This window comes from Eptesicus fuscus, chromosome 11 (assembly GCF_027574615.1).
Source record: "Eptesicus fuscus isolate TK198812 chromosome 11, DD_ASM_mEF_20220401, whole genome shotgun sequence".
NCBI classification, from domain to species: domain Eukaryota; kingdom Metazoa; phylum Chordata; class Mammalia; order Chiroptera; family Vespertilionidae; genus Eptesicus; species Eptesicus fuscus.
In genome coordinates, this window is record NC_072483.1 from 56283469 (window position 1) to 56311435 (window position 27967).

At 43.0% G+C, this 27967-nt stretch overlaps 1 protein-coding gene across 2 annotated transcripts in view; it reads right to left on the bottom strand.

Moving 5' to 3' along the window:
* Positions 1 to 25298, bottom strand: part of CERKL (ceramide kinase like) — a 100852-nt gene extending 75554 nt beyond the window's left edge. For both annotated transcript variants that reach the window (XM_054723170.1, XM_054723169.1), the window contains exon 1: positions 25061 to 25298. In XM_054723170.1, the coding sequence (XP_054579145.1) occupies positions 25061 to 25298 (238 nt within the window). The remainder of the gene's footprint in view (positions 1 to 25060) is intronic.
* Positions 25299 to 27967: the final 2669 nt, after the last annotated feature.

A 27967-nucleotide genomic window follows, 5' to 3' on the forward strand; every position in this document is an offset into this window, starting at 1 on the left:
TGATTTTAGTACCAAAATCTGAAATAATCCCTTAATACCTGGGAGAAATAATCAGACATGGTCATCTCTTAACAAACATTAGTAATCATAGACCCAAAAATACCCTGAAGTTATGAGTTCATCATGCTTTCAGAATACTCTAGGAGGACAAGCAAACTCGTGACAGTGTTAGTGATATTCAAGTGTATCTCACCATCTTTCAGAACGGCTATTGCTGCTATTACATAACTAAAAGACTGCTGTTTGGGTTGCCTCTAGCCTGATTAGATTACCCAAGTTCACTTAATATGTGAAAAAAAATAACCCATCTCCTCAAACAATTTTAATTAGCTCACTTGACTCCTAACAATTCTTACATCTCAGTGTTAATATATGGTTACCTTTACATTGAAAAAATAAATAAATAAAAGAGAATCAAACAAAAAAACACCTCACCTCACTGTTAACAGAAATTTGGGAGAAAGAGAGGATAAAACTCTTTTTCAGGCTTGGAAAAGTTTAGCCTAAGAAGAACTATAGTAAATCCACCCGCTATGACTGAATTATGTCTCCCCAAAATTCATATGTTGAATTGTGACTGTATTTGAAGCTAGGACCTTTAAAGAGTAATTGAGGTTAAATTCGGTTATAGGGGTGGTGCCCTAATCTGGGAGGTCTGGTGTCCTTATAATAAAAGGAAGACACCAGATCTCTCTCTCTCTCTCTCTCTCTCTCTCTCTCTCTCTCTCTCCATGCGTGCACTGAGGAAAGGCTGTGCAAGGACATAGGGAGAAGCTGGCCGTCTGCAAGCTAAGGAAGAGACCGCACCAGTAACTATGTATGAGAGCACCTTGATCTTGGACTCCCCACCTCCAGAACTGTGGGAAAATAAGTACATGTCTAAGCCACCCAGTCTGTGGTATTTTGTTACGGCAGCCTCACTGACTAATGCACCATATTTCCTTAACTTAAGTTTTAATTTCTTTAGAATCACTGAATTTTCTATATTGGGCGACCTTCTGTCTTATCGCCATACCAAGCAAAATATGGCAAACAAAGAAACTGACCATTCCCCCTTTCCCCCCTTCTATGTTCCAATATCTCCCATTGGGAACACTGAAGAATATTTAACACCAAAAGGAGAAGAACATCAAATAATCACTTGGTTTATTACTAATTTGAATTCTAGAGTTATATTGGGAGGACAGTTATCTTAGGGATGAATCAAGACAGCAAGGAATGCAATCAGGCCCAGAGAGGACAGATGAAGGTCACTGAGAAACCTGTGTAAGATCTGAAAGTAGCATTTACAATATTTCTCATGTTGCCTTACTGCAAGATCAAACAGAGCATCTCTCAAAAGTCCTTCATATTTCTGTCCCCCTGGTTCTTTAAAAGTCTGTACTGGCCCAGCCGGTGTGGTTCAGTGGTTGAGCATCGACTCAGGAACCAAGAGATCACAGTTCGATTCCCAGTCAGGGCATGCAGGATGCAGCCAATCGATGTTTCTTCTCTCATCGATGTTTCTTAACTCTATTCCTCTCCCTTCCTCTCCTTCTCTAAAAATGAATAAAATCATGTTTTTTTTAAAAAAAAGGTCTGTACGGGAACTAGAAACTGTGCCTCCTTGAACGTCCAAACCCAGGAGGACCCAGTACAGCTACCCCTAAGAAAAAAGGGTCAAGACTGACCCCGGATTAAGTGGAGAAACAGATCCGTTCGAAAAGCCCAGAAGGGACCAACCAGAAAAACAGCCCTTCACGTACCTCCACCCCTCACTCCCCCTGCCTGCTGCTCCCTGGGAGCTGAGTTCTGATTTAAGGAGCTGAAGGGAGGGTTTTAAAAGGTCCCATATGGAGAAAAACTTTGCCCCAAGCAAAACACTCCACTTCTTACCACTTACCTAATGCTGTCCTCTCCAGAGCTCACACATCACTTAGGAGTCTCAGAAAAGGGCTGGGAGTATGGGGACAGAAAAGAGAAGAAAGGGGAACAAAGCTTACTCTGGTAATTTTTCCTAAAAGTAACAATAGTGCAGGACATTTGAATTCGCTTTCTCCCCCGCCCCCAGCATTTTAACCCTAACCATTTTTTAAACTAAATTATCTTCAGACACTAAAATATTATTTCAGGAAAGCATTTATCTGAAATGAAAAAAAAAAAATGTAGCTCTAGTATTTGAGGGTAGGGTTAAATAAAATTATGCAAATAATGAATTTATATTTTTGAATACTGTATTGCAAAGATCAATCCATCATCATTGAAAAAGAGTGTTTCCACAGCTTCTATTGTTCTTAACCTGTTTCTGTACTTTTGCCTCTCCCAAACCTAAAGTAAGGGACCTGGAGAGCCTTAGGCTAAGCAAAATAAGCCAGGCAGAGAAAGGTAAGTATCACATGATCTCACTCATATGTGGACTCTAATGAACAAAATAAACTAAATAGAGGGAAAGACATAGAAGCATGGAACAGACTGACGAATCTCAGAGGGAAGGGGGGGAGCAGAAATTAACTAGGAAACTTATATGCATGTATACACAGACCATGGATACAGATAGTGTGGTGAAGGCCTTGGAGGGGCAGGTGTGGGGTGGAGGGTGATCAATGGAAAAAAGAAAAGAAAAAGGGGGGGGGGGGACACCTGTAATACTTTCAACAATAAAGATAAATTTAAAAATAAACAAACAATAAAGTAAGGTCTTGACCTTGCATTTTTTCTGTTTTTATCCAAAAACTTTGAGAGGCATTATTAAAATGCAGTGGTTAACAGAACTATTTAATCTAGAAATATGTATTATCCTAAGACACCATTAGATTTATTCTCATATATAGAGATCAGGGAAACAAAGGAAATAACTCCAATTATTTAAAACAGTAATCCCTTAACACTGGGATTTTGTTTTAATTATAAAGAGTGTATCTTATTAAAAATAAGACAGAGCCTTGTCCTTTAAGGGATAAATCCCAAGTTTCTCTAGTGAACATGCATGCAAGATTTCCTAAAGAATGTTTCAACAAATTAATTTTGTTATTATTCATGATATAATTAACTTCTTAAAAAGAGCATCAAATAAACAATGATGGGCCCACCTGTTCATGATATCATACTAGACACCACACAAAGTTAATGGAAATTTATTTCATTCTGTTCCCTACCTCCCCCCACCATAATACAGACAAAATTCCTTGTATTAAAAACTAATAACAGCCCTAACCGGTTTGGCTCAGTGGATAGAGCGTCGGCCTGCGGACTGAAGGGTCCCAGGTTCGATTCCAGTCAAGGGCATGTACCTTGGTTGTGGGCACATTCCCAGTACGGCATGTGCAGGAGGCAGCTGATCGATATTTCTCTCTCATCAATGTTTCTAACTCTCTATTCCTCTCCCTTCCTCTCTGTAAAAATCAATAAAATATATATTTTTTTAAAAACTAATAACAAAAAGTACAGGAAGCAGTAAGTATTCAAATGAAAATTGCTCAATTGTTTATACTTCAAATGTGACTGTAAATATACCTGAAAATCATTTTTTAAGAATGTCCTCCCCACCCCTGTGGTTTCTCCAGTGCCATGGACAGACAGGGTAGGAGGAACGAGAGCAGTGGGAAGCTATGACTGAAAGTAAATGGCCTGCTGTACGAGAGACCAGAAAAGTCATTGGGGACTTCCCTTAGTTGGTCCTACTCATCATCAGACACAGAGGGAGAAACTAAAGCACAATTGGGGGGAAATTACATTCCCCTTTGGGTCCGACAACTAGCCCACTTAAATGGTTGAATGTTGAGCCCAGAAGGCTGAGGGAAATCCCTCTTTCTCAAGGGACATTGAGGCACCTACCTCTCCTATTTCAGGCCTAAAAGAAAACTACTTAGGCACTCAGCACAGCCTTGCTTGGGTTTTATCACTGAAAATAACGCTTTCAGTCATCCTGTCACCCCTCACAGAATTGAGTGTTGGCGTGGAAGGCACACAGATCTCACCGGGGCCAAAGCTGGACCACAGCAGATCCAGCACCCTAAGGTGCCTGGCAAGGACCTCGCTCAGTTTCAGCCAAGTGATGACAAGTGGGAGACAGAAGGTTGTCCTAATGACATCAGTCACCCAGGGGACGGAGGGAGAGTAAGAGCAGCAAGGGCAGCTGAGCGAGCACAAAGATGTGAATGATGACACGCTTCGAGTCTGAAGGAGTCCAACAGCTGGTGCACAGAGGCAGATGAGTAGGACATAGAAGCGAGATGTTCTAGTCATTATCTTAACAACACAGGTATATAGTGTGATTAAGGACCATAGCTTTTACGTATAGTATTTACTTTATTGGATTTAGATTTGGTATGGTGTGTAGGTAATAAAAATTTTATGATAACGTCCTCTAGAAAAATAAAGGGAACTGGAAAGAATCTATACATTTTCCACTGGAAAGCAAGGACAAATATTGCTATTCCAAGAAAGTTTTGTTTGTTCTTCGTTCTGTTGATGTTTCAGGTTTAAGTACCATAAATATACAGTCATATTCCTTCCTTGGAATAAACAGCTGTCTTTAAAAATAGAGCAAACAAGAAGGAAAACAGAAAAAAAAAAAAAATGCCAGACCATGGAAATCTGTGATCCCTGCTTCTCAGGCAAGGTCATAACAAAGCCAGTAAGAGGGATACCAGTGGCTTAGCTCTCTAGACGCTTAGCTCTCTAGATGCTTTCCAGTCTCCTGGAGCAAAGATTTCACAACTTTATAGAAACTTCACTTCCTTTTCCTTTGTCAGCCTTTACGCTCTCATCAAAGATACTAAGAAGGACTAGCAATTAACACAGGTTATGAACTAACCAATAATACACCACGACTCCTACACACTTTTGTAAAATTCAATGAGTAAATTCAGACCCTTTAGGAAGCAATTTTGGACCTATCCTTTTGGATCCTAAAGGATCCATTAAAAGGGCACTTTTGTATTTTAAAGTATCAATGACTAAAAAATTAAAGCTGTTTTTAAAATAATGTGTACAGGCAGCTTCAATTTCTGAATTATGCCATTAGGCTGACTCAAATTGTTAATTAATATCAATAGCATGAAAACCCGAAAGTGAGCCTACTCTAATGAAATACTGTATATTCACATTAAAAAGTGACTGGCAGGTCAAATTCTAAAAAGGAAACAGTAGATACCACCACAAAACTAGCAGATGTTTCTCGGGGTCATTTGTACAAAAACATAAGCATATGTTAAAGAAATCTGACACTATCATGGAATCAGTTGGTGTCTAAAATAATAGCAGCTCCTTATGGCAATATGGTAATATCCGTATCAAATGCACAACACATTATGTTGCAACAGTATGTGCGGACAAATGAGCATCAGTGGCAGTAGTAATGGCCAGTGCTTTTATTGAGGAGAAAAAATGAAATTAGAATATTATATAGAGGGCATAATATTGTTTACCAGTAAAGTGAACAAGATAGTATGTTGAATAATCAGAGTTTGTGTTTAACTGATTTTATTGATACTCATATGAAGGCAGCATATTAACCAATAAGAATATTAAAGTGTTTATATTAAATAAAGAATATTAAAGTGGCCTTCAAGGTGAGTTTTCTGATTTCTTCAGTCTACCCAAGAATGACGGTGAAGATAGCTGTTATTTTCAAAGCTAACAATTATACTTGGTAAGTTTAAGGGCAGGAGCAGGGTGGATGGGGGGAATAAAAGAAGACATCTGTAATATGTTCAATAATGATGATATATTTTTAAAAAAAGAATTCTTCACTTTAAAATCAACCACTTCAACTGGGTGTCCCATACGCAGTAGTTAAGCAATAGGTAACTGAATCATTATTTTAATGTAAAGAAGCTCATAGTTTAGTAAGTGTATTTTCAGTTTCAACCACAGAAGTCTTAGATCTTCTAAAATATTTGGAACTCGTCATATCACCCCAAAATACACAATGTACACAACTGATGCTAATTAAATGTTATTGACTGAAGGTTTTTGAAAAGTCAAAGCCAAAACACATCCTATAGCTTTCCAAACTAATTGTTGGAACTTACCTTATACTCTAGGAAAGTTAAATTTGAAAGACCACTTTGCATGTTAAGGCACATATTTGTCATGCAGATTTGAGTAAAATTAGTATCACCCATAAACTTTCCTGGGCATGAAACCCAATAGCAGAGTAGGTTTGGTCCCAGTGTAAAACATTCAAACTTGCAAAGTGCTAGATTTGTCTTTCATTCAGAAGCTACCAACACATATTTTTCCCCAAATGTGAAAAAAGTTAATTCTAATAAACAAAAATGGAATTTCTCGAGAAAAATTTATTTCTACTTTAAATTTAAGAGCTTATTATAAATCAAATTATATGACAAAAGAATGTTATCTATAATGTTTAATTTACTCTGAGTATTTAAAAGAAATATTACCTAAAATAAGTACGCTATGAATGGCACTTTTAAAATATATTACATTCACCAAGATTTTCACTGGAAGTTCTCATCTGTATAATGAAAACCACAACAATACCTATACTGTCTTCCCTTTACACTTTCAATACATGAAAACATGCCTAAAATATAAGGAAACTAATACATCCTAACAGCTGCTCAATTTTATTGATCTTATGCTTTCTGCACAGATGGACACTAGAAAGTACTTTGAATTATGTGTTTGTAACCTTTACTAAACATAAAATTTTGATTTGGAAAACATTATTTGTATTAGACCCCAAAATAAAAGCATAGAGATTTTATATAGTAAAGGATTTTTTTAGTTTAAAATAATATATAAACAGTTTTTCTACATATAAAAATTGACATTCTTTAAATTATTTCACTGACTTTATATTTTAATAATACCTAAAAATTATGGCTGTACAAAGAAATTTATTTACCAATATTTATTGACTAGTGCTTTCTGAAAATAGATTTAAACTTTTTTTTTAAAGTGGTCTCAACCTAAAAGAAACCAGACATAGGAGAGTCTGAGGCTCATGAAAACACTGATCTTACACTCCATAGGGTTCACTTGACAATCCTTCAGGAGAGATTTCTCCAGCTTATGTATTTTTCACCTGTCAATTTCCCTTCTGTTTGGACATTTTGCTAGCCACTGGCATATCTGATGCCTTGTAGAATACATTTCAAGTAAAATGCTTCTCATTTTGCAAATCTGAGAATTAACTTTAACAGTGTCCACTATTCATTTCACTGTCTGAGCTAAAAATCTCAGCATCGCCATTGTTTCTTTCCTTTCTCTCAAGTCCCACATCCTTCAAATTCTTTGACAATATTCCTTCATCTAGACTCACCACTCCATTCTCCCTGCTACATACACACTGACTCCTGGATCTTCTGATACATGGGTCACTGAAAGGGGCTACGCAATGAAGAGCCCTTTTAAAAATCCACCCTGTCCCCACAATTGCCTTTCTAAACCCAAACTCACTTACTTTAGAAAACAAAAACCTGATTTCTTCTGACACTTGGCTTTTGCCACCCCTTACTCAACCCTCAGGTTAAGACACCAACTTCCTAGTATGATCTTCAAAGCCTTATACAAACTATTAACTTATCACAAAGCACTGTCATCTCCCCCCACTAATGTACACTACAGACCATGGTCTTATTTTCCAAATAGGTCAAAGCATTCCCTCCTGAGATTTTTTTTTTTCTAAAATACTATTTTTCTAGATATGTTTCCTTACTTCTTTGTGTAGCCAACTCCAATCATTTTTCAAGACCCACATGCATTTAAGAAAGTGGGTAGAGGAGGAGTAAGGACAAGGATATCCTATATAATAAAGAGGGAATATGCAAATTGACCATCACTCCACCACAAAGACAGTTGCTCTCCCACCCCAGCGCCAGACCGGGGAACCTCGGTCCATGCCCCCCACTCCGGTGCCAGGTTGGGGGACCTCAGGTTGTGCCCCCCGCCCAGCAGGGCTTGACGGGGGACCTCAAGGTGCAACCCCCCCACCCCAATGCTGAGCCAGGGGACCTGAGGCTGCTCCCCTCACCCCGGGCCAGGGGACCTGAGGCTAAGCCCCCCTCCCGGTGGGGATTGATAGGGGACCTCAAGGCATGCCTCCCACCCTGGCCCGGGCTGGGGAACCTCAGGCTGTGCCCCCGGCACCAGGCCAGGGGACCTGAGGCTGTGCCCCCCACCCGGCGGGGCTTGACAAGGGTGGGACCAGCCAGGTCTGGATCTAGTCCAATGCGGGGGGGGGGGGGGGGAGCACGGCTGGGTCTGGGTCTCATGTGATTTTGAGGCACATGTGGGTGGGTGGGGAGTTGACTCTGGGTCCCGTGGTGCATCCCAGACTCTGACAGGAGGAAGATTTTCATATACATTTTACTAATTTTCTTTAATCTCTGACACTTCTATTATAGAGAAAGGGCAAATAGCAATATTAAAATATTTCCTCTAATTAATCCCCTTTTAATGTGCACGAATTTTGTGCACCAGGCCACTAGTATGTACATATTTGCTTATATTTAAAAAATAAAAGAATAAAAAACTTGAAAAAAGAATCTTACCTATAATAGGGAGAAAGAAAAATGGTAAAAGAAACACAGATAAGTTATACTTCTCAGAATAGGGCTTGTTTAGTGGATTTAACTTTGGAACCATATAAACATCCTATATAATAAAGAGGTAATGTGCAAATTAACCCTCATGCCCTCACAAGATGGCTGCCCATGACCAGGCCAGCAGGGGGGTTAGTGAGGGACGACCAAATGACTGAACAAACAGGCTGCATGGGGTGACCAGGCCAGCAGGGGGGTTAGTGAGGGATGACCAAACAACTGAACAGCAGGCTGCGTGGGGTGACCAGGCCAGTGGGGGGGGAGGGGGGGCGGTAGTTAGGGGCACCCAGGCCAGCAGGGGGGTGCAGTTGGGGGTAATTAGGCTGGCAGGGGGGGGCAGTGAGGGGTGACTAGGCCAGCGGAAGGGGCAGTTGGGGAAACCAGGCCAGCAGGGGGGGGCAGTTAGGGGTGACCAGGCAGACAGGCCGGTGAGCGATTAGGAGCCAGCAGTCCAGGATTGTGAGAGGGATGTCTGACTGCCAGTTTAGGCCTGATCCCCGGGATTGGGCCTAAACTGGCAGTCAGACATCCCCTAAAGGGTCCCAGATTGGAGAGGGTGCAGGCTGGGCTGAGGGGACAACCCCCCCCCCCCCCGTACATGAATTTCATGCACCAGGCCTCTAGTTTTACATAATTACAGAATAAAACCAAAATGAAACAAATAATTCTGCACATTGAGTTGGAGGTATAACATCACAAATGGGAATGATTCCAAGTATCTTTAAAACACAGTACTTGAGAAACACCAATCAGAAATGATATATGCACTCCTATGTTCATAGCAGCATAATTTACAATAGCTAATATTTGGAAACAGCCTAAATGCCCATCAGCAGATGAATAGATTAGAAAACTGTGGTACATCTACACAATGGAATACTACGCTGCTGTAAAAAAAGAAGGGATTCTTACCATTTGCAATAGCATGGATGGAACTGGAGAGCATTATGCTAAGTGAAATAAGCCAGTCAGTGAAAAAAAAAAATACCACATGATCTTACTTATTTATGGATAATAAAGAACATAAAATGATGAAAAAAAATAGATACAGAGGCAGACAAGCATTGAACAGACTGTCAAACTACAGTGGGAAGGCTGGAGAGGGTTGGGGTGGGGGAGGCAAGAGATCAAACGAAGAACTTGTATGCATGCATATAAGCATAACCAATGGACGCAAGACACGGGGGGGTGGGGGGCACATGTGCCAGGGGCTAGGGGAGGCCGGGGGGAAAAAAGGAGACTTATGTACTACTATTTGTAATACTTTAAACAATAAAGTAAAATTAAAGGGCAAAATAAATAAATAAATAAATAAATAAATAAAATAAAATAAAACACAGTACTTGACTACACATGGCATATACTTAAAGTGGTACATACTCTAGGAGCAACAACCAAAAGTACAGAATGATCTTAAATGGCTTTCCGTAATTATACTGCTGATGTAGCATTGGTATTGTTATTCTGTGATATATACTCTGTGATGTACACGTATTTCAGGATACGGCAACAGTTAGGGATTTTTAAGGTTAGGAGAAAGGAGAGAAAATAAAAAACCTCTTAGTCTTGAACCTGAACTGGAAGTATCGCATAATTCCATCATACATTTTCTGTTTAGAAAAAATTGAAACAAGACCATATAAAGGAATTATTAGCAATGAGCACACATGGTGCTCAAATTGTTTTCTCTAAACACCACTACCCAATAAAAGGAACTAGGCTTCCTGATGATAGTGCTAATGCCATGTCTCAGGCATGAAATGTTCGAGATGAGCCTGGAATATCTTGCCATTCATGAAAGAAAGCTATCAGAGATGGCTGAGAGAAGGTCAAAGGAATCAGAGAAGTCAACTTGAAGGGGTTCCCATTGGTCCAAAAATCTAGAATTGGGACAATTTGAGCATTCCATAGCCCATGAATGAAAATTGCTGAGATTTGGCCATTTCTGTCCAAGGCAAGACTCCTAAGGGGCAGTCTTTTCTCTCAAACTCTCAATATAGATAAGCAAAGAGTTTATCAGATAAGCATCCTCTACTGAGGCTCTCCCCACCCCTGCTTGCTTCACTCCCCCCCCACACACACACACACAGGTGTCATCACAGTCTGAAGGTATCCCTCTGAATATGCTTCCTCCCCTTTTTATCTTTCACAGACATTTGTCTCCTTATTTCAATAGGAAAATGCAGGCCAGACCACCAGATCTTTCAGAAAATAAATTGCAAGGAAATAAAAAAGAGAGAGAACAATCTGTGGATTAGAAAAATAAAAGACACAGCAACCAACTGCAATATGGACCTTATTTAAATGTTGATTTATATTTAAAAAAAAGAAAAAGATAAATAATCAGAAAAATATGATCACTGGATATTTAAGGATTGTTTTACCTTGGAATAGTGTGGGAGGGGGCTGGAGGACTGGGTGAAAGAGGTGAAGGGATTAAGAAGTACAAATTGGCAGTTACAGAATAGTCACCAGGATGTAAATTTAGTACAGCATAAGAAATAGAGTCAATAATAATGCTATAATATGGTCCCAAGTGGGTACTGGAAATATTGGGGGGGACAAATTGTAAACTATATGACTGTCTAACCACTATGCTGAAACCAATACAAAATAATATTGAAAGTAAACTAATAAAATCCTGGAATTGTGATTATATTGTGTATTATAAATTTAAAAATTCTTACCTCCTAGAGATGTATGCTGAGATATTTATAGACATAATTAGATGTGTCTAAGAATTGCTTCAAACTATTCCAGAGAAAGATGAAACATGACTGGTCTTGAAAACTATCTAACCTCAATGTGTTACATAGAGCTTCACCTCTCATTGAACATGGAGGCTTATTATGTTATTCTTTCTACATTTGGGTATGTTTAACATTTTCCATCTCTATATACAAAAGCCTAAGCGACCAAACGACTGAACAACTGGTCAACTGGTCGACCGGTTGCTATGATGTGCACTGACCACCAGGGGGCAGACATTCAATGCAGAAGCTGCCCCCTCGTGGTCAATCCACTCCCACAGCCAACATCCCATTATTACTCTCCACCCCACCCCACCCCCCAGGCAGCCGGCCCTGATGGCCCCAATTGGGCTGGCAGCCAACCTCCCTTGGTCCCTCCTCTACCCCCTCCCCCTCCCCCGCCAACCAGCCCCAATAGGGAGTGGGCAAGATGGTCCCGAAGGGCCCCAATCACAGACCAGGCCGAGGGACCCCACCCATGCACAAATTCGTGCACTGGGCCTTTAGTAATATATATGGGGTTTTTTAAAAACTCCCATTTCTCACCCTCACTGGTTTGGCTCAGTGCCGTGGTCGGCAAACTGCGGCTCGCAAGCCACATGTAACTCTTTGGCCCCTTGAGTGTGGCTCTTCCACAAAATACCACGGCCTGGGCGAGTCTATTTTGAAGAAGTTTAAAAAATTTGGCTCTCAAAAAAAATTTCAATCGTTGTACTGTTGATATTTGGCTCTGTTGACTAATGAGTTTGCCGACCACTGGCTCAGTGGATAGAGCGTCAGCCTGCAGACTGAAGGGTCCTGGGTTCAATTCTGGTCAAGGGCACATGCCTGGGTTGCAGGCTCTATCCCCATTAGGAGGCATGCAGGATGCAGCCAATCAATGATTCTCATCATTGATGTTTTTATCTCTCACTCCCTCTCCCTTCCTCTCTAAAATCAATAAAAATGTATTTTAAAATAAATAAATAAAAACTCCCATTTCTCTATCCCATTTTGGTCATTTACTCATAAATTAAAAAATGCCAAGAGAAATGGAATATGCTCTATATGGGGGAACTGTCTTAAAGGTCTGAAAGAAATCAGATGACATTATTGTATTAAAGGTTTTTTGTGGGTGTTTTTTTTTTTTTTTTTCATATTAGTTTGGACTATGATGCTACACTATCACTAACTCAGACATCAGACTCCTGAAGCATGAGGGAGTATTCTTTCTTGCTTGACTGAGAAAGCAGTATAACCAAATGGGTACAGAGTGGCTCTGGGGTCAGATGGATTGGTTTTGATCCCAGCAACTCCATTACTATCATGACTTTGGGCAAGCTATTCAACAACTCTGGGCCCCGGGGATAAAAATCCTATCTAGACTACACAGTCTCCTTAGGAGGATTAAACAGATAAGATACTTAGCACAGGACCTGGCAGAGTAAACATCAATAAATGTTCACTATTTTTAGTCAAGCACTGACACTGTTGTGTAGCAGCCGTGGTAGTTTCCAGAACACTGTTTCTGATGAAAATCTTGGAATATACATGGGAATTCCCTGATGACAGCTGGTACATTATTTTAGATCTATCTTTAGGCTTACCATAAGTCCATAGCACTGTGCCAATTTTTATTTATTTATTTATGTATTTATGTATTTACTTATTTATTTATTTATTATTTATTTAGGTATGCATATCTGCCTGCCTATGCCTGCCTCCCTACCTCTGGATTCAGTCATTCATTACACTAAGTAAGGGTCCTCAACTTCTGGTTTGCATGCAAAAAGTGAGTGTAAGATTTCATTTTCTTCAAATTCCATTTTTCTTCTTTCTTTTCCCTTTACCTTTTAGGAAAATATAAAAGAATATAAAAAGCTATGGCTACTAAGAGCTCTTTCCCTTTGCTCACACCATACACACACACACACACACACACACACACACGCACACGCGCGCGCGCGCGCACGTGCACACATCCCTCACTAGCTCAGCATATATTACCCCCATCATTGTCACAGTGCTCCTAAAACTTGGGCAGAAATAGTTATATGCAGAACTTAGAGAGGCCCATGTTGAGGACTTGATGATGTTTGTAGGTTTGTCAATATTTGAAATGTAATCTAATAACCTAGTCAAGTAATAGACTAGGTGGGTAAGCAATGAGGTTCAGAATGAATATTCTAATAACTGAGACCACAATGAATTATATCTACTACATCCCTGGCCCTTTAAACAAGGATGGTCAACTTTCCCAAATTACAAGGGACACAAAAATGTTCAGTCCAGGAGAAACCAAGATGGCGGCATATGTAAACACCTAAACTGCTGCCTCGCACAACAATTTCAAAACTACAACTAAAAGGCAAAACAGACATCATCCAGAACCATAGGAAGGTTGGATGAGTGGAAATTCTACAACTAGAAGGAAAGAGAAAAGCACACTGAGACTCACAGGAACTGCGGAAGTAAAGTGCCGAGGTACAGAGGCGCGAACGCAGAAAGGGCTGGCAACTGAGTACACGGCTGTCTTTTTCAATCCGCAGGGAGACAGAAGCTCCCGTCTGCTCTGAACTCGAGTTCCGAGCAAAACTCTGGGGACCCAGACTCATACAGGGAGAAACTGGACTGTCTGGCATTGGGCGGAACTCGGGGACGGCTTTCTCTCAGAGGTGCTTGCAGCGATTACCTAGGGACACTGAGACCCAGGGGCCTCTTAGGGCAGGGCCGACAGTCAGCCATTGCTGTTTGCTCTGCCCTGAGACCCCACCCCACCCAAGCTGTGTGCAGAGGTTTTTGCATATGAATGGCCTGGTCCTTTGAAATCTAAAATTACCTAACAAACTGCAGCTCAGTCAGAGAGACCCAGAACATTCAAAAGAAGGCCCAAGGCCCCACAGCAGCTTGCATTGCTTCACAGCTGGGCCTCATCTGGGCACCTCCAAACCCCAAACAAAGAAGAGGAATCTGCAGATCTCTCTGTAGCTCCTGCTGGGTGGCCTAAGGCAGAGGCTAAATCAATACCTCGTTGGAGATCCATGAGCCAGTATACCCAGTGGTCAGAGTGGGACCATCCAGATTACAACTCCTCAGATCCATAAGAAACACACTCAGGGGGCAGACTCAGTGAGCACCAAAGCCCCACTGAAGCAAGTCTTGCCTCATAAGGGTATCTCTAGCACAGAAGTTCTCCCATTATAGACACAGCTGATCCTCAGAGCCAATTGGCCTGGAGGTCAGTTCCTCACAGTGATATCACAACAATCAAGGCTTAACTACAACAAGACTGTGCACACAGTACACAAAGGGGTACAACAAGAGTGTCTACCTCAGGTAACTGGGGAGGCTAAGCCACTGGGCCCTATAGGACACCTAGCACACAAAGCCACTCTATCAACACAGGGAAGCAGCCAAAATGTGGAGACAAAGAAACAGGTCACAAATGAAAGAAATGGAGAAAAGCAAACTACTGAATATAGAGTTCAACACCACAGTTATAAGGTTTTTTAAGAATTTTCTAGAAACCGCCGATAAATTTAGTGAGACCCTCGAGGATATGAAAAATGACCAACTAGAAATTAAGCATACACTGACTGAAATAAAGAATAATATACAGCCGAAACCGGTTTGGCTCAGTGGATAGAGCGTCGGTCTGCTGACTGAAAGGTCCCGGGTTCGATTCCGGTCAAGGGCATGTACATTGGTTGCGGGCACATCCCCGGTGGGGGGTGTGCAGGAGGCAGCTGGTCGATGTATCTCTCTCATCGATGTTTCTAGCTCTCTATCCCTCTCCCTTTCTCTCTGTGAAAAATCAATAAAATATATAAAAAAAAAAAAAAGAATAATATACAGAGATCCAACAGCAGACTAGAGGATCGCAAGAATCAAGTCAAAGATTTGAAATACAAAGAAGCAAAAACATACCCAACCGGAAAAGAAAAAAGAATCCAAAAATATGAAGATAGTGTAAGGAGCCTCTGGGACAACTTCAAGCATACTAACATCCGAATTATGGGGGTGCCAGAAGAAGAGAGAAAGCAAGATACTGAAAACCTATTTGAAGAAATAATGACAGAAAACTTCCCCCACCTGGTGAAAGAAATAGACTTACAAGTCCAGGAAGCACACAGAACCCCAAACAAAAGGAATCCAAAGAGGACCACACCAAGACATATCATAATTAAAATGCCAAGGGCAAAAGACAAAGAGAGAATATTAAAAGCAGCAAGAGAAAAACAGTTAGTTACCTACAAGGGAGCATCCATACAATTGTCAGCTGATTTCTCAACAGAAACTATGCAGGCCTAACAGGAGTGGCAAGAAATATTCAAAGTGATGAATAGCAAGAACCTACAACCAAGCTTACTCTACCCAGCAAAGCTATCACTCAGAATTGAAGGTCAGATAAAGAGCTTCACAGATAAGAAAAAGCTAAAGGAGTTCATCACTGCCAAACCAGTATTATATGAAATGCTGAAAGGTATTCTTTAAGAAGAGGAAGAAGAAGATAAAGATAAAAATTATGAACAAAAAATACATATCTATCAACAAGTGAATCTAAAAATCAAGTGAATAAAAAATCTGATGAACAGAATAAACTGGTGAATAGAATAGAATCAGGAGCATATAAAGGGAGTGGACTTACAATTCCCGGGGGGGAAGGGGTGTGGGGGGTATGGGAAGAGACTGGACAAAAATCGTACACCTATGGATGAGGACAGTGGGGGGGGGGGAAGGGCAGAGGGTGGGGTGGGAACTGGGTGGAGGGGAGCTATGGGGGGAAAAAAGAGGAACAATTGTAATAATCTGAACAAAGATTTATTTTAAAAAAGAGAGAGAGAGAGAGAATCAAGAAGGGCAACGGTTTCTAAAAAAAAAAAAATTGTTCAGTCTATGTACCCAACCTATCCATTGATTCCTATATCTACTGCCCTGGCTCTTTAATTCTTTAGTTTCATCATGTTTAGACTTCTGCAGTGTACCTCAGGTCCTCCTTCTTTGGACAATCCTACCTGGACCAACTTTTCTAGTTTACTGACCTTGATCCAGACCATTTGACTCTCAATTTGTTCATCCTATAGCCCTTGGCGTCAATGCAAGTGCTGTTCCCCACTCCTAGGAGGATTATTCTGTGCCAGTTCCAACCCCAAAGACACCCACGTGGGGGAGGGATGAGATAAAGAGGAAACCAAAAGTAGATCAGTTTTTAAAAGTACTGGCCTTCAGATGGTGTCTGTGGTTGCGGAATGTTTTAAGAACAACATTAGTATGCCAACTTCCATGGGGTCAGGGTACATAGGCTCTAGGATAGTTATCATTTTGATTATACTAATCCTACACTAAGAAATTAAGTCTTCAGAGGGAAGGCAGGGGAGGAGGGGGCATAAGAGATCAACCAAAGAACTTAAATGCATGCATATAAGCATAACCAATGGACACAGACACTAGGTGGGTGAGTGCATGTGCTGGGGGGTGGGAGGTGGCCGGGGGGGAGTTCAATGTGGGAAAAAGGAGACATATGTAATACTATATGTAATACTTTAAACGATAAAGAAATAATAAAAAGCTGAAACCGGTTTGGCTCAGTGGATAGAGCGTTGGCCTGCGGACTGAAAGGTCCCAGGTTCGATTCCAGTGAAGGGCATGTACCTTGGTTGCTGGCACATCCCCAGTAGCGGGTGTGCAGGAGGCAGCTGGTTGATGTTTCTCTCTCATCAATGTTTCTAGCTCTCTGTCCCTCTTCCTTCCTCTCTGTAAAAAATCAATAAAATATATTTTTAAAAATAATAATAATAAAAAGTAAAAAAAGAAACTAAGTTTACCAAATTTCAGTTTAATAAATCATGGTGACCATGAAGAATAATATGATGACTTTTAACAACTTTACTATTAGCCAATTAATTCACAGTTACAAATAAAGCATTTTTTTTTTTTTTGTACTCACAGAATATGTTAAAGGGTTTTGCCTGCCTCCCTGCCTCTGGGTTCAGTCATTCATTACACTAAGTAAGGGTCTTCAACTTCTGGTTTGCATGCAAACAGTGAGTGTAAAATTTAATTTCCTTCAAACTCCCATTTTCTGGACTCATCAGTTTTACCTTTAAATCAGCAGGTCAGATTGTATGAGCAGATCAGTTCTATGTTGAGGTTAATCATTTGAAAACTGTACCTTTCCATAGAAATAGAGATTTAAAATTTTTTAATATATCTTTTAAAATAAAGATTAAGTTCCCTGGGATAAAAGAAATAAACATTTTCAACTCTCCATTCTTTAAAGCTGTAGTTACCACTAGCTACAATGTGGCTACTGAATTTAAATTAAAGTTAAATAAAATTAAAATTCAGTTCCTCAGTCAATAGCCACATGTGGCTGGTGGCAATGGTTTCCAATATTCAGACACAGAGCATTCCACCATTGCAGAACATTCATCCAAACAGTCATGATGTAGAGATTCATTCCACATTTGTTGACCTAATGGACCAGTTTTACTTTAATAAAAAGCTAATACTTATACAAGATGAGATTTACACAATCTATATATATAAAAGCCTAAGCGACCGAACGACCAGTCGCTATAATGTGCACTGACCAGCAGGGGGCAGACGCTCAATGCAGAAGCTGTCCCCTGGTGGTCAGTGTGCTCCCACAGCAGGAGCGGTGCTCAGCTGACAGGCGCCAGACCCAGACGCTGGACTCACAGCTGACGAGCACTGTTGCTGTGGTGTTGGCGCAAGCCTCTCCCCATCGGGACTGACTGGGTGTGAGCCTGTGGCAGGCGCAGCAGGGCCAGGATGAGCAGGAGCAGGAGCGGCAGGCAGGAAAGGCAGGGGGCGTTGAACTGCCAGTTTCGGCTGATCCCTGCAGGCCCGCTGAGGGACCCTACCAGTGCACGAATCTGTGCACCGGACCTCTAGTATGTATACAACAGGTTAACAGACCTGTCAAAGCATTTAAATAAATTTAAAAACTTCATATGCAGAACATGCAGTTACTTGGTAAGCTTGATTTTTCACAACCATCTTTTTCAAGTTCCTTCCAATTTGACAGCTTAGAAACATACTACCAAGTTTTAAAATTGTTTTATTCTTAATATGTAGCACAGTGAACCAAAGCATCATGTTTTACTGAGTAATTAGTCCTTCAATAATTCACATGAGTAATAGGTCATTTTGGGGTTTAACCCCTGCTTCCATTATTTCTGACCACACGGCCCGCCGACAGATGTCTCACTTTGGACGTACACAACAGAAGACTGGATCTGTTTCACGTACATCTGTTCCCCAACAGCTTAGGCAGATTAGTGCTTAGAATGCACCCAGCTCTGCTAAGTCCCACATAATCACTAACTCTTGTTGTTTTAAAATTGATTATTTTTCTCATTTTCACATTTTTCCACATCGCCTTTCACGTTGCTAAGTTTCCAGCAAATAAATGTTTTATATAAACTTAAAGCACAAGAGAACCAATTTAACTCTCTTCTCAAAGAAACACTGCCAAGACCTCATGTTGCAGTGCAGCTCCCTCAGATTTTCGAGTTGCTGCTCCAAGCCAGCTGAGCTCAGAGTCGTGGCAGGAATGACCCTTTGAAAAAACATAAGGTGAAACGGTGTAACCCGAGGTAGCAAGTCTATGAAAAAGAGAGGCTTGTAAACCATAATTAAGATTTGAAACCCACATTTTATTTTTAGAAGTATTTAAAACATTATATTCAAATGCTAAGCAAACATAAAATCCTTACTCTGAAATCCGATTAGAGGGTACAGGAAATGAAGCAGCAGGAAGAAAGGATACGCTAGCCCTTTTGTCCATTATGACAAATCTGCTATGTCTGGCCTTGACCAACAACTGTCTATAGATAATGGTTTCTTCCTTTCCAAAGACAGGACCTGTACTGAGGCGATGGCTCACCTCTCACCGTTATGCCCCGAAGCTGGGGAAGGGGTGCAAGGGGCTTGGCTCGTATTTCTCATGTGGGTCTTCTAATTAGAAATTCATTAGGGCTGCGAAGCTCCGGCTGTAAAATGCAACACTCTTCCACACACAGCAGACAGTGGACCCCACGGGTCACTCAAACCCTACTCAGACTTCCTTAATTTATGATGGTAGCCATCCTAACACTTAAAGTCTATGAAAACGGGTATTCTCTTGACAATGCAACTTCAGAGTTGACGCTTCTTGGAGACCACATCATGCAAATGCCTCATTTTGCAGGTGAAGAAACTGTAACTCAGCGATGGCGAATGACTTGCCCAGAGTCAGTCACACCCCTGTGACTGCGGAGACAAAACCGGGTGCCCACTCCTGAAACCTTTCCCACACCACAGGTGAGAGCACACTACCGACAGCTGGAGGAGGAAGCCTACAGTGCTTTAGGGTCTCCTTAGGGTGCTTTCCAATTAGTCAATGGTCAAGTTCCCAGTGTGAGACAGGAGAGAGAAAGAAGGGGAGGGGAAGCGGCGGAGGGGAGAGGGGAGATGGAAAGGGAGGGACGAGACTTGTGGACGTTTGGCATTCCTGTCAGAGATCCCTAAAATGGATCATTCTTAAATGTACAAAAATATGAGTTTAATATAGTCCAATCCTACCCCATTACTAACTCTCCCCATCAGTAGTTTTTCCTTTGTGGGAAACAGATAAAAACATTATAATCCAGATTCTGCTTTGGGGAGGCACAAAAATCCTGTATTTTTCTATTTCAATCTAACATTTGAGGTAGAAGCTTACCACTTGGTAAGCACATGTTCCTAGAAGTTTGTCCTTGGTTGAGATTTGGAAAAATGCCAACAAGCCATCAGTGATGCTCTGAAATCATTTAACACTGAGAAGATCTGATTCAGTTACAGCACAAGCCGAGGGCTAAATTATAAAATAGGCAAATTGGTCCATGGCATCCACTCAGGGTCCCTTTCTGAGCTCTCTTCTCACTTTTTGACACCTTACGCCCAGTCCCGGGCACTCTTTTGAGGGCTACCCACCCTGTGGCATTCCTCCTGGTCAGCTCTGCCTGGGCAGGGTCTCATGATCCAGTCTTGTCTACCTTTCTCATCTGGTCTCACAGAACTAGCCTGATCCCTCTTCCATTTCTTTAGGATGTTGCTTCCTCTGAGTTCACAGACAGCTAACTTGGTAATGACTTTATATTAACATGAGAAAACATATATATTATTCCACAAGTAAAATGGCTACAATCTGAGATTCCAATTTAAAGTTCACCAGGCATCACTGTAGGCAATACAGTATTTTCTGAACAGAATGTGTCCTTTGGTGCACACAGCTGACATCCTAGCCAATCTGTGCCCTGGTCAGGACATTCTACCCTGCAGATGAGCAAGATGAAACCTCTGGCCACGATGCTAACAATGGAGAAGTGGGCCAACTTCAGCTTAAGAAATTATTTTTAAAAAGAGTTCTGGTGTTTGCCCATGATTTCCAGCTGGCAACAGCACTCTTCTGCGCAGGAGTAAATTTGCCTTGCTGATCCAAAAATAAATAAATAAATAAAAAAAATAAAATAAAATAAAAAAGAGTTCTGATGCTTCTTTAACAAAAGGGGAGGGAATGCTCTCTTCCAGGTGATGCCACTCTTAATGGGAGCACATTACAGACAGCTGGAGGAGGAAGCCTTGAAAGACCCTATAGTGCTTTAGGGTCTACTTTAGGGTGCTTTCCATGAGTAAATGACCAAGTTCCCAGTGTGAGACAGGGGAGGGAGGGAGGGAGGGTGGGAGGGAGAGAGAGAGAGAGAGAGAGAGAGAGAGAGAGAGAGAGAGAGAGAGAGAGAATATGTGAGGGAATACAAGACCAGATGTTATTTTTCAGCATCAGGAAAAATTGCTTTCCTTAAGTAGCAGTGTTGTAATCAGATTATGATGCAATAGTTCCTGAGACCAGTTAGCAAACTCATTCATTCAACAAATGTTGATTGTTTACATGTGAGGCACTCTTTTCAAGGTGCTGACAGTAAACAAGATGTTCAGAACATCTTCCCTTTTCCCCATCTAGATCCAGTCTCCACCTTTCTCCCCTACTCTGTACCTCCATCAAGTGGTCCCCTTGCACTCCAGCTTCTAGTTGGCTTTGGATTATGGTAAGGACCAGAATTGGTGTGGAAACCAGCCGGGCTGAAGCAAAGGTCATAGCCCCTGTCTAGTGACCCTCTTTACATCGGCTCTCTGAATCCAGACTCAGGCAACTCTTCCCCTTTGGGCCTGTCCCTCTCTTTTTAGTCCCAAGAGCACTTCACTATCCTTCCTCCTTGCTTACACCTTTATAAAACACTGACTTTTAAAAACTCTTATAAAGTTATCCTTATTTATGTGCCACTTACTTACTATTGGGTCCCCCAAAGCTGGGGTGGTGGTGGGCAAGACAGGCAGTAAGTATTATATAGCGTATTAGACAATACATGTCACGGAAGAATATGAGAGTAATGGGAGCTAGAAAGTGTGCGGAGAAAGGAATTTAAATAGGTGATGAGGGAAAGCCTTACTGAGAAGGTGACATTAAAATACAGGCTCAAGGGAGGTGACTAAGTAGGCCAAGTAGAAGGTTATAATGGCCTGAGTTTGGGTAGTGATTGGCTGGACAGCGAATGAAGAGAGCAAATAGCGTGAATAGAATTGATGGTTGATTAGAAGTAGTAAGTGAGGGAGAGTGAGTCAGGGCTTACCTCCCGAATCCTGGCCTAGATAACATTCCAGATAGCCTTCTAAATGCCCTTTCTCATACTATGCTAGCACGTTCACTACTTACATATGCAATCTACCAGGTATATCCATCCAACATAAACTTCAAGGAGCCCCACTCATTGTGCCACAGCTTACACACACCTAAAAAGCAAAGTTAAATATTCTGACAACTGACGAATTAGTAAGTTCCAAAACTATGTTAGGGAATACAAGACCAGATATTATTTTTAAGCATCAGGAAAAGTTGCTTTCCTTGTAGGCAGGCGTGTTAAATTTGTGGGACTCACAAGTTGATGTATACAGGTCAGGACTAAAGACAGAGATTGAACGTTTGGCCTGAGGGTAGATGAGAACAGTGGATGATATAACCCAGAGAGTAGATGATGAGTGACAATAGTTAGCAAGACCAGACTCCTTGAGAACACCAAAAATAGACAAACAGGAGACTGAAAAGTTAGGTTCTGGTGGTGCCACAGAAACCAAGGCAGCAAAGTCAAAGTCAAATGCAGGGGAAATCCAGAAAGGTAAGGGTTGATATTGGTCCATATGATTGCGCAATTAGAAGGCGATTGCTAACCTTTGCCCGAGCAGCTTTAGCAGAGAGAACAAAGCCAGGTCTCAGATGGCTGAGGACTAATTAAGAAGTGAACTAATAAAGGCAGTGAGAGTAAACGAATTTTGCTAGGAATCTATGCAAGAACGTGAGAAAAGAGGCAGAGTAGCCGCTAGAAAGAGAAGCTTACAGGATCAAGGCTGGGGGTGGCTAGGATAGGAGAGTCCTGAGCACATCACTGGGCTTACGTGAACGCTAGCAAGGGCTAAAAAAAAAAATAAGAAAGAGGGTATAACAGATGACACAACTTTTTAGATGAGGCTGAAGAAATGGGATGGGTTGGTTTTGAAGAGGTGACAAACATCTAGCGTGTGCCCATGGGTGGGGGCAAATGACAGAATGTAGTTTTTCCTCCAGTTTCTGGACCCATTTCATTTGTCCTTTGCTACTCACACGTAGTAAACTAATTCCACATCAGGCACTATTTCTCACATTGAAACATCTCTTAATACTTCCTTTTCTTTTCCCAATCTTATGTTACTAAGTAGAGCATCTCTTGGTTTCTCCTATAAATAGAAATATTTACTAAGGTGCTTCTGTACCTTCAAATTTAGGGGCCCAATGTGTTCTGAATACTAGGTGTTAGTTACAAAGAAAAAGTGGGACATCTAGATGAAGGAAAAAAAAAAAACACCAGAGGGTTTTAGGACCAAAGTAAACAACAACAAAAAAAAAGAGTCAATACTTGCAACCTTTAGCTTTGTAACTGTCAAGATGCCTTTTTATTTTTTTTTTATTTTTTTAATATATTTTATTGATTTTTTACAGAGAGGAAGAGAGAGGGATAGAGAGCTAGAAACATCGATGAGAGAGAAACATCGATCAGCTGCCTCTTGCACACCCCCTCCTGGGGATGTGCCCGCAACCAAGGTACATGCCCTTGACTGGAATCGAACCTGGGACCCTTGAGTCCGCAGGCCGACGCTCTATCCACTGAGCCAAACCGGCCTCGGCAAGATGCCTTTTTAAATGCTACCAACAGTCATGCTAATTAAGCCTACTTTTCCTCAATCACCACTCAATAGAATATTTCTTTCCCGACACTATTTGCCTCTTTGTTTGCCAGAATTCCAATATTAATTTGTACAACAACTCATTGCATCTTTCATTTTAATTCTATCAAATTTCAGCCTCCTTGTAGGTTCAAGTGGCTCTTGTAGACTAAGCTAAACTAATTGTAAACTTCTATATCCCCCAAATTCAAACTGACCTGAAAACTAAGCAGAACAATTCTGTCCATACTAGATTTTAACTCAAAAGTGCAAGAAGATATTCTACCTTGGTTTTCAAAACGCCGGAAAGCATTTAAATTAAGGTCAAGGTGGTTTTAGTGGCGTGAGCATGGCTTATACAGATGCTGAATTCACACTCATGACCAGGCTGGGTCCCTAGCTCAGCCACTTCATTTTGTCAGACTTTTGTGCAAGAAACTTTTAAATGGTGCTGTTTTTCTGCTCTGTAATATAAAGAGTGCTCTGCGTCTTGTTTTCCAACAGGGGAGGCCATTTATAATTTCATACGTTTGTATTTAACTAGAAGAAGCTGTACCACATCCCCGAGGGATTTCTCTAAACCAGGGGTCCTCAAACTTTTTAAACAGGGGGCCAGTTCACTGTCCCTCAGACTGTTGGAGGGCCGGACTATAGTTTAAAAAAAAAAAAACTGTGAACAAATTCCTATGCACACTGCACATTATCTTATTTTGAAGTAAAAAAACAAAACGGCAAAAACACCCGCATGTGGCCCGCGGGCCGTAGTTTGAGGACGCCTGCTCTAAACCATCCCTAGACTCAGACTTGAAATATTTCTATCGTAAAATACAGCATTATAACACGTTCTAAATAACGCAAGTTTCGAGTCCATGAAAGTCAAATGCAAGTACACAGCATGGTGAGGATTCTAAAGTGAACCTCAAAAATCAAAAATTTCCAGACTGAGCCTGAAGAAGGCTTGACTTTGGACAATGGCAGGGGGGGATGTGAAGGATGGAAAAGTCCAGACAGAGACTCCAAAGCCCGAGGCTAAACTCTCAGAAGCCAGCAAAGGGACCGTTGCCTTCAGAACCCTCGTGGAGGGACGCCCGGCGGACGGCTCGCCCTGGCAGAGCTCGGTCAGCAACTGCCACTGAACTTCATCCCCTGGGCGGGGGGACTGCCCTTCCCGCCGGCAGAAAACACCGCCCCTGGCCCTTGGCCCAAGGGCCTTGGGGGATCAACTCTTTCCTCTTTGGCGCCCAGCAGAAGCCGAGTGTGACGTGGGCCGGGGACTGCGCCCCCAGGGGAGAGGCCGGCAGGAGGCGGCCAGTCGCTGAGCCCCAGGGAGTGGCTCGGGTTCCCCCCAACTGGCGGAGGAGGAGCTTAGGGAGGGGGAGAGGCAGCGCCCGGGCGGCGTGTGCGAGGCAGGGGGGAGGGGAGGGGGGCAGGGGAGGGGAGGGGGGAGCAGGTGGAGGCGGAGGCTCGGACCCGCACACTCACCCGCGGGGCGCTCGGGCTGAATGGGCCGCCACCTCAGAGCCCGCTCGCTCAGGACCATGTCGCAGCTGCTCCTCCCGATCTCGAAGATGCCCCGGAGCAGAACCTGCTCGGCCGCCGCCTCCGGCCGCTGCGGGGCCGCCCAAGGCACCGAGGCCACCGCGGCCGCCGCCCGGGGCGCCTCTTCCTCCCCGCCGCCCTCCAGGGCGCTCACGCGGCTGCCGCGCCTCCCCCGGGACATGACGGAGCGGCGGGCTGGGCGGGAGCCCGGGGTCGTGGAGGAGGGTGGTTTGGAGAAGAAGGAAAAGGTGGAGGCCCGGCAGGCTCGACTTCAGTCGCGTCCCGCGCTGCCACAGCAACCGCACGCGGGGCTGGGACCCAGGAGGGGGCGGGGCGCGCGGGCGGGGCCGCCGGACCTGGTGCAGCTCCGCAGCCTGCCTGCCTCCAGCCTCTGCCGCTCAAGATACACAAAACCAAACAAACAGACCAAAAAAAAAAGGCAGGTGCGGGAAGAGGAGTGAGTTGCTCTCTCCATCCAGGCCCTACTCCTCCATGCAATGCAGCGCGTGGCCTTGCCCGCCGTTGAATACGTCCGCGCTCCTCAAACTTTGCTGACTTTCATACTCACCCTCGTGGGCCTCCTGCTGAAATGCAGATTCTTCTTGAATAGGTCTGGGTACTGCATTGCTGAGACCGCTGAGCCGCGGAACACACTTTGAGTTGCAAGGACATAGCCCCCGTTCTCCCCTTGCTCTGCAGAGGCCGCTCCTGGGGAGCAGAGGTCGCTCTTTGTACCCACGCGTGCACGCCCTCAAGAATTAGCTGATCTTGATGCAGCTGGTATAGAATGAGGACCGGCTCGATTCCCAAAAGCCCTGAGAGGAAGTCAGAGAGAAGTCCTTGGTTTGCATAGCAGGCCCATTCTCACCTGGCAGATTTAGTGCCTCCCTGCCCCAAGATGCCTGCCTGTCTTGTCCTTGCCCGCATCTGGCGCTCACTCCCTGGAGAGAGCCGACTAGCAGCAGGACCTGCTCTCCTGGAGGCCTCTGCTGCCATAGAGTGTTACCTGGAGTGGAGAGGGCCCTGGGACGCACCCTTCACGTTCTCCTGGCAGCTGAGATGCCTGCCTGCCATTAGCTGATAGTTAATTTGGAAAGCGCAGGGCATCTGGGGGCCCCCCCGCGGTTCGTAGTGATGGCTGCACATGAGTTTCCTGGGAAGATTTTTAAAATCCAGGTGCCCAGGCTACCCTCAAAGACAATTAAATTAGAATCTCTGGGGATGGGACCCAGAGTTCAGGAGTTTTAGAAGCTCCCCCCCCCGGTGGTTCCAATGTTCAGGGCTGAGGAAAGCTGCTCTAAGCAGTGTAATAATGGGGGGGGGGGGGTAGCGTGGGGAGGAAATCCGCAGGTGCTTTATAAGGTCAGAATAATTGCATGGAGAAAAAGTTAGGGGTCAGGGAGTTAAAGAGGAAATCGAATTGATAGAATTGTAAATCTAATTGCCCTGTGGCTGGTGCCTAACCAATGACATCCTCCTCTCTGGCCACACTGAAAAGTTATGGTAGCAGGAGTGACTCAAGGTTCTCTGCTCAAACTTGGATTTCAAAAAGCCAGGGAGGTAGGCTGTCTGGTGGCCCAGCCAAATCCCTTTCAGACATAAAACACCTGTGTGCCAGTTAAGCTAGGACTCCCGCTGTTCAATGCTCTGAAAACAAACACCAAGCTTCCAGGCAAAGCGGGGAAGAGCCTCGGATTGATCTGATTACAGCGAGCTGTTTCTTGGGGCAGAAGCGCAGCTGCCGCTAACCCCACGCAGGCTTCAGGTGGCCCCCGGGAAGGAGGCATCTGTGGGGAAGGTTGGTGCCTCTGCAGAAGGAGTTGCAGCTCTGGAGTCAGCGTCTTGTAGTCACAGCTGTCAGGCAATCAACACAATTAGAGCTCGCTGGCCCTTTAAAAGCTCACTGAGAGCCCTGGCGAACAGGCCAACAAGGTGGCTACTTCTTAGGACCTTTTAAAAAAAATTCAGTCAGGTCAGAAGGTCAAAAACATAGGCTTTGCATTTCTTGGGGACGAAAGTAACGGTGTTGTTCCATTCTCTGTCTTTGGTGAGCTGTCCTCGTCCAGGCTCTAAGTGCCCTGAGGCTCTGTCCTCAGGACCTATCCACATAGGCATCAGTTCCTGAGGATCACCTGCCCCATAAGTGACTCCTATATATAATACAGTGATGCATGCAAATTGCTCTCCTGCACATTGCTTTCCCTGCTTCAGCTGAAGCTTGGGTGTTTGTTTCCAGAGCATTAAACAATAACCTGTCCTTTCTTAAAAGTAACATAATTGGCCCTGGCCGGTTTGGCTCAGTGGATAGAGCATCAGCCTGCAGACTGAAGGATCCCAGGTTCGATTCCCGTCAAGGGTCAAGGGCATGTACCTTGGTTGTGGGAACATCCCCAGTAGGGGGTGTGCAGGAGGCAGCTGATTGATGTTTCTAACTCTCTATCCCTCTCCCTTCCTCTCTGTAAAAATCCAATAAAATATATATATTTTTTTTTTAATGTAACATAATTGCTTTCCCTTTGGAAGACATTTGGCTAGGTCTAGAAACACAGTCTCCATCCTTGTTTTGTTTGTTTGTTTGTTTGTTTGTTTGTTTTTTAAGAAATCTACATCTGAGCAGACCTTGGGGGGAAAAAAACTGCTATGGTTAACATTCTTTTCAGGAGGCCAGTAAGTACCTGGGCAAATCCCAGGTGTGTAGCTCTGATGGTATAGCCCGTGGTCGGCAAACTCATTAGTCAACAGAGCCAAATATCAACAGTACAACAATTGAAATTTCTTTTGAGAGCCGAAAACCGACTTCTGCGCATGGGCCACGAAGTTTCAATCACACTGTACGTGCGCGCCCGCACG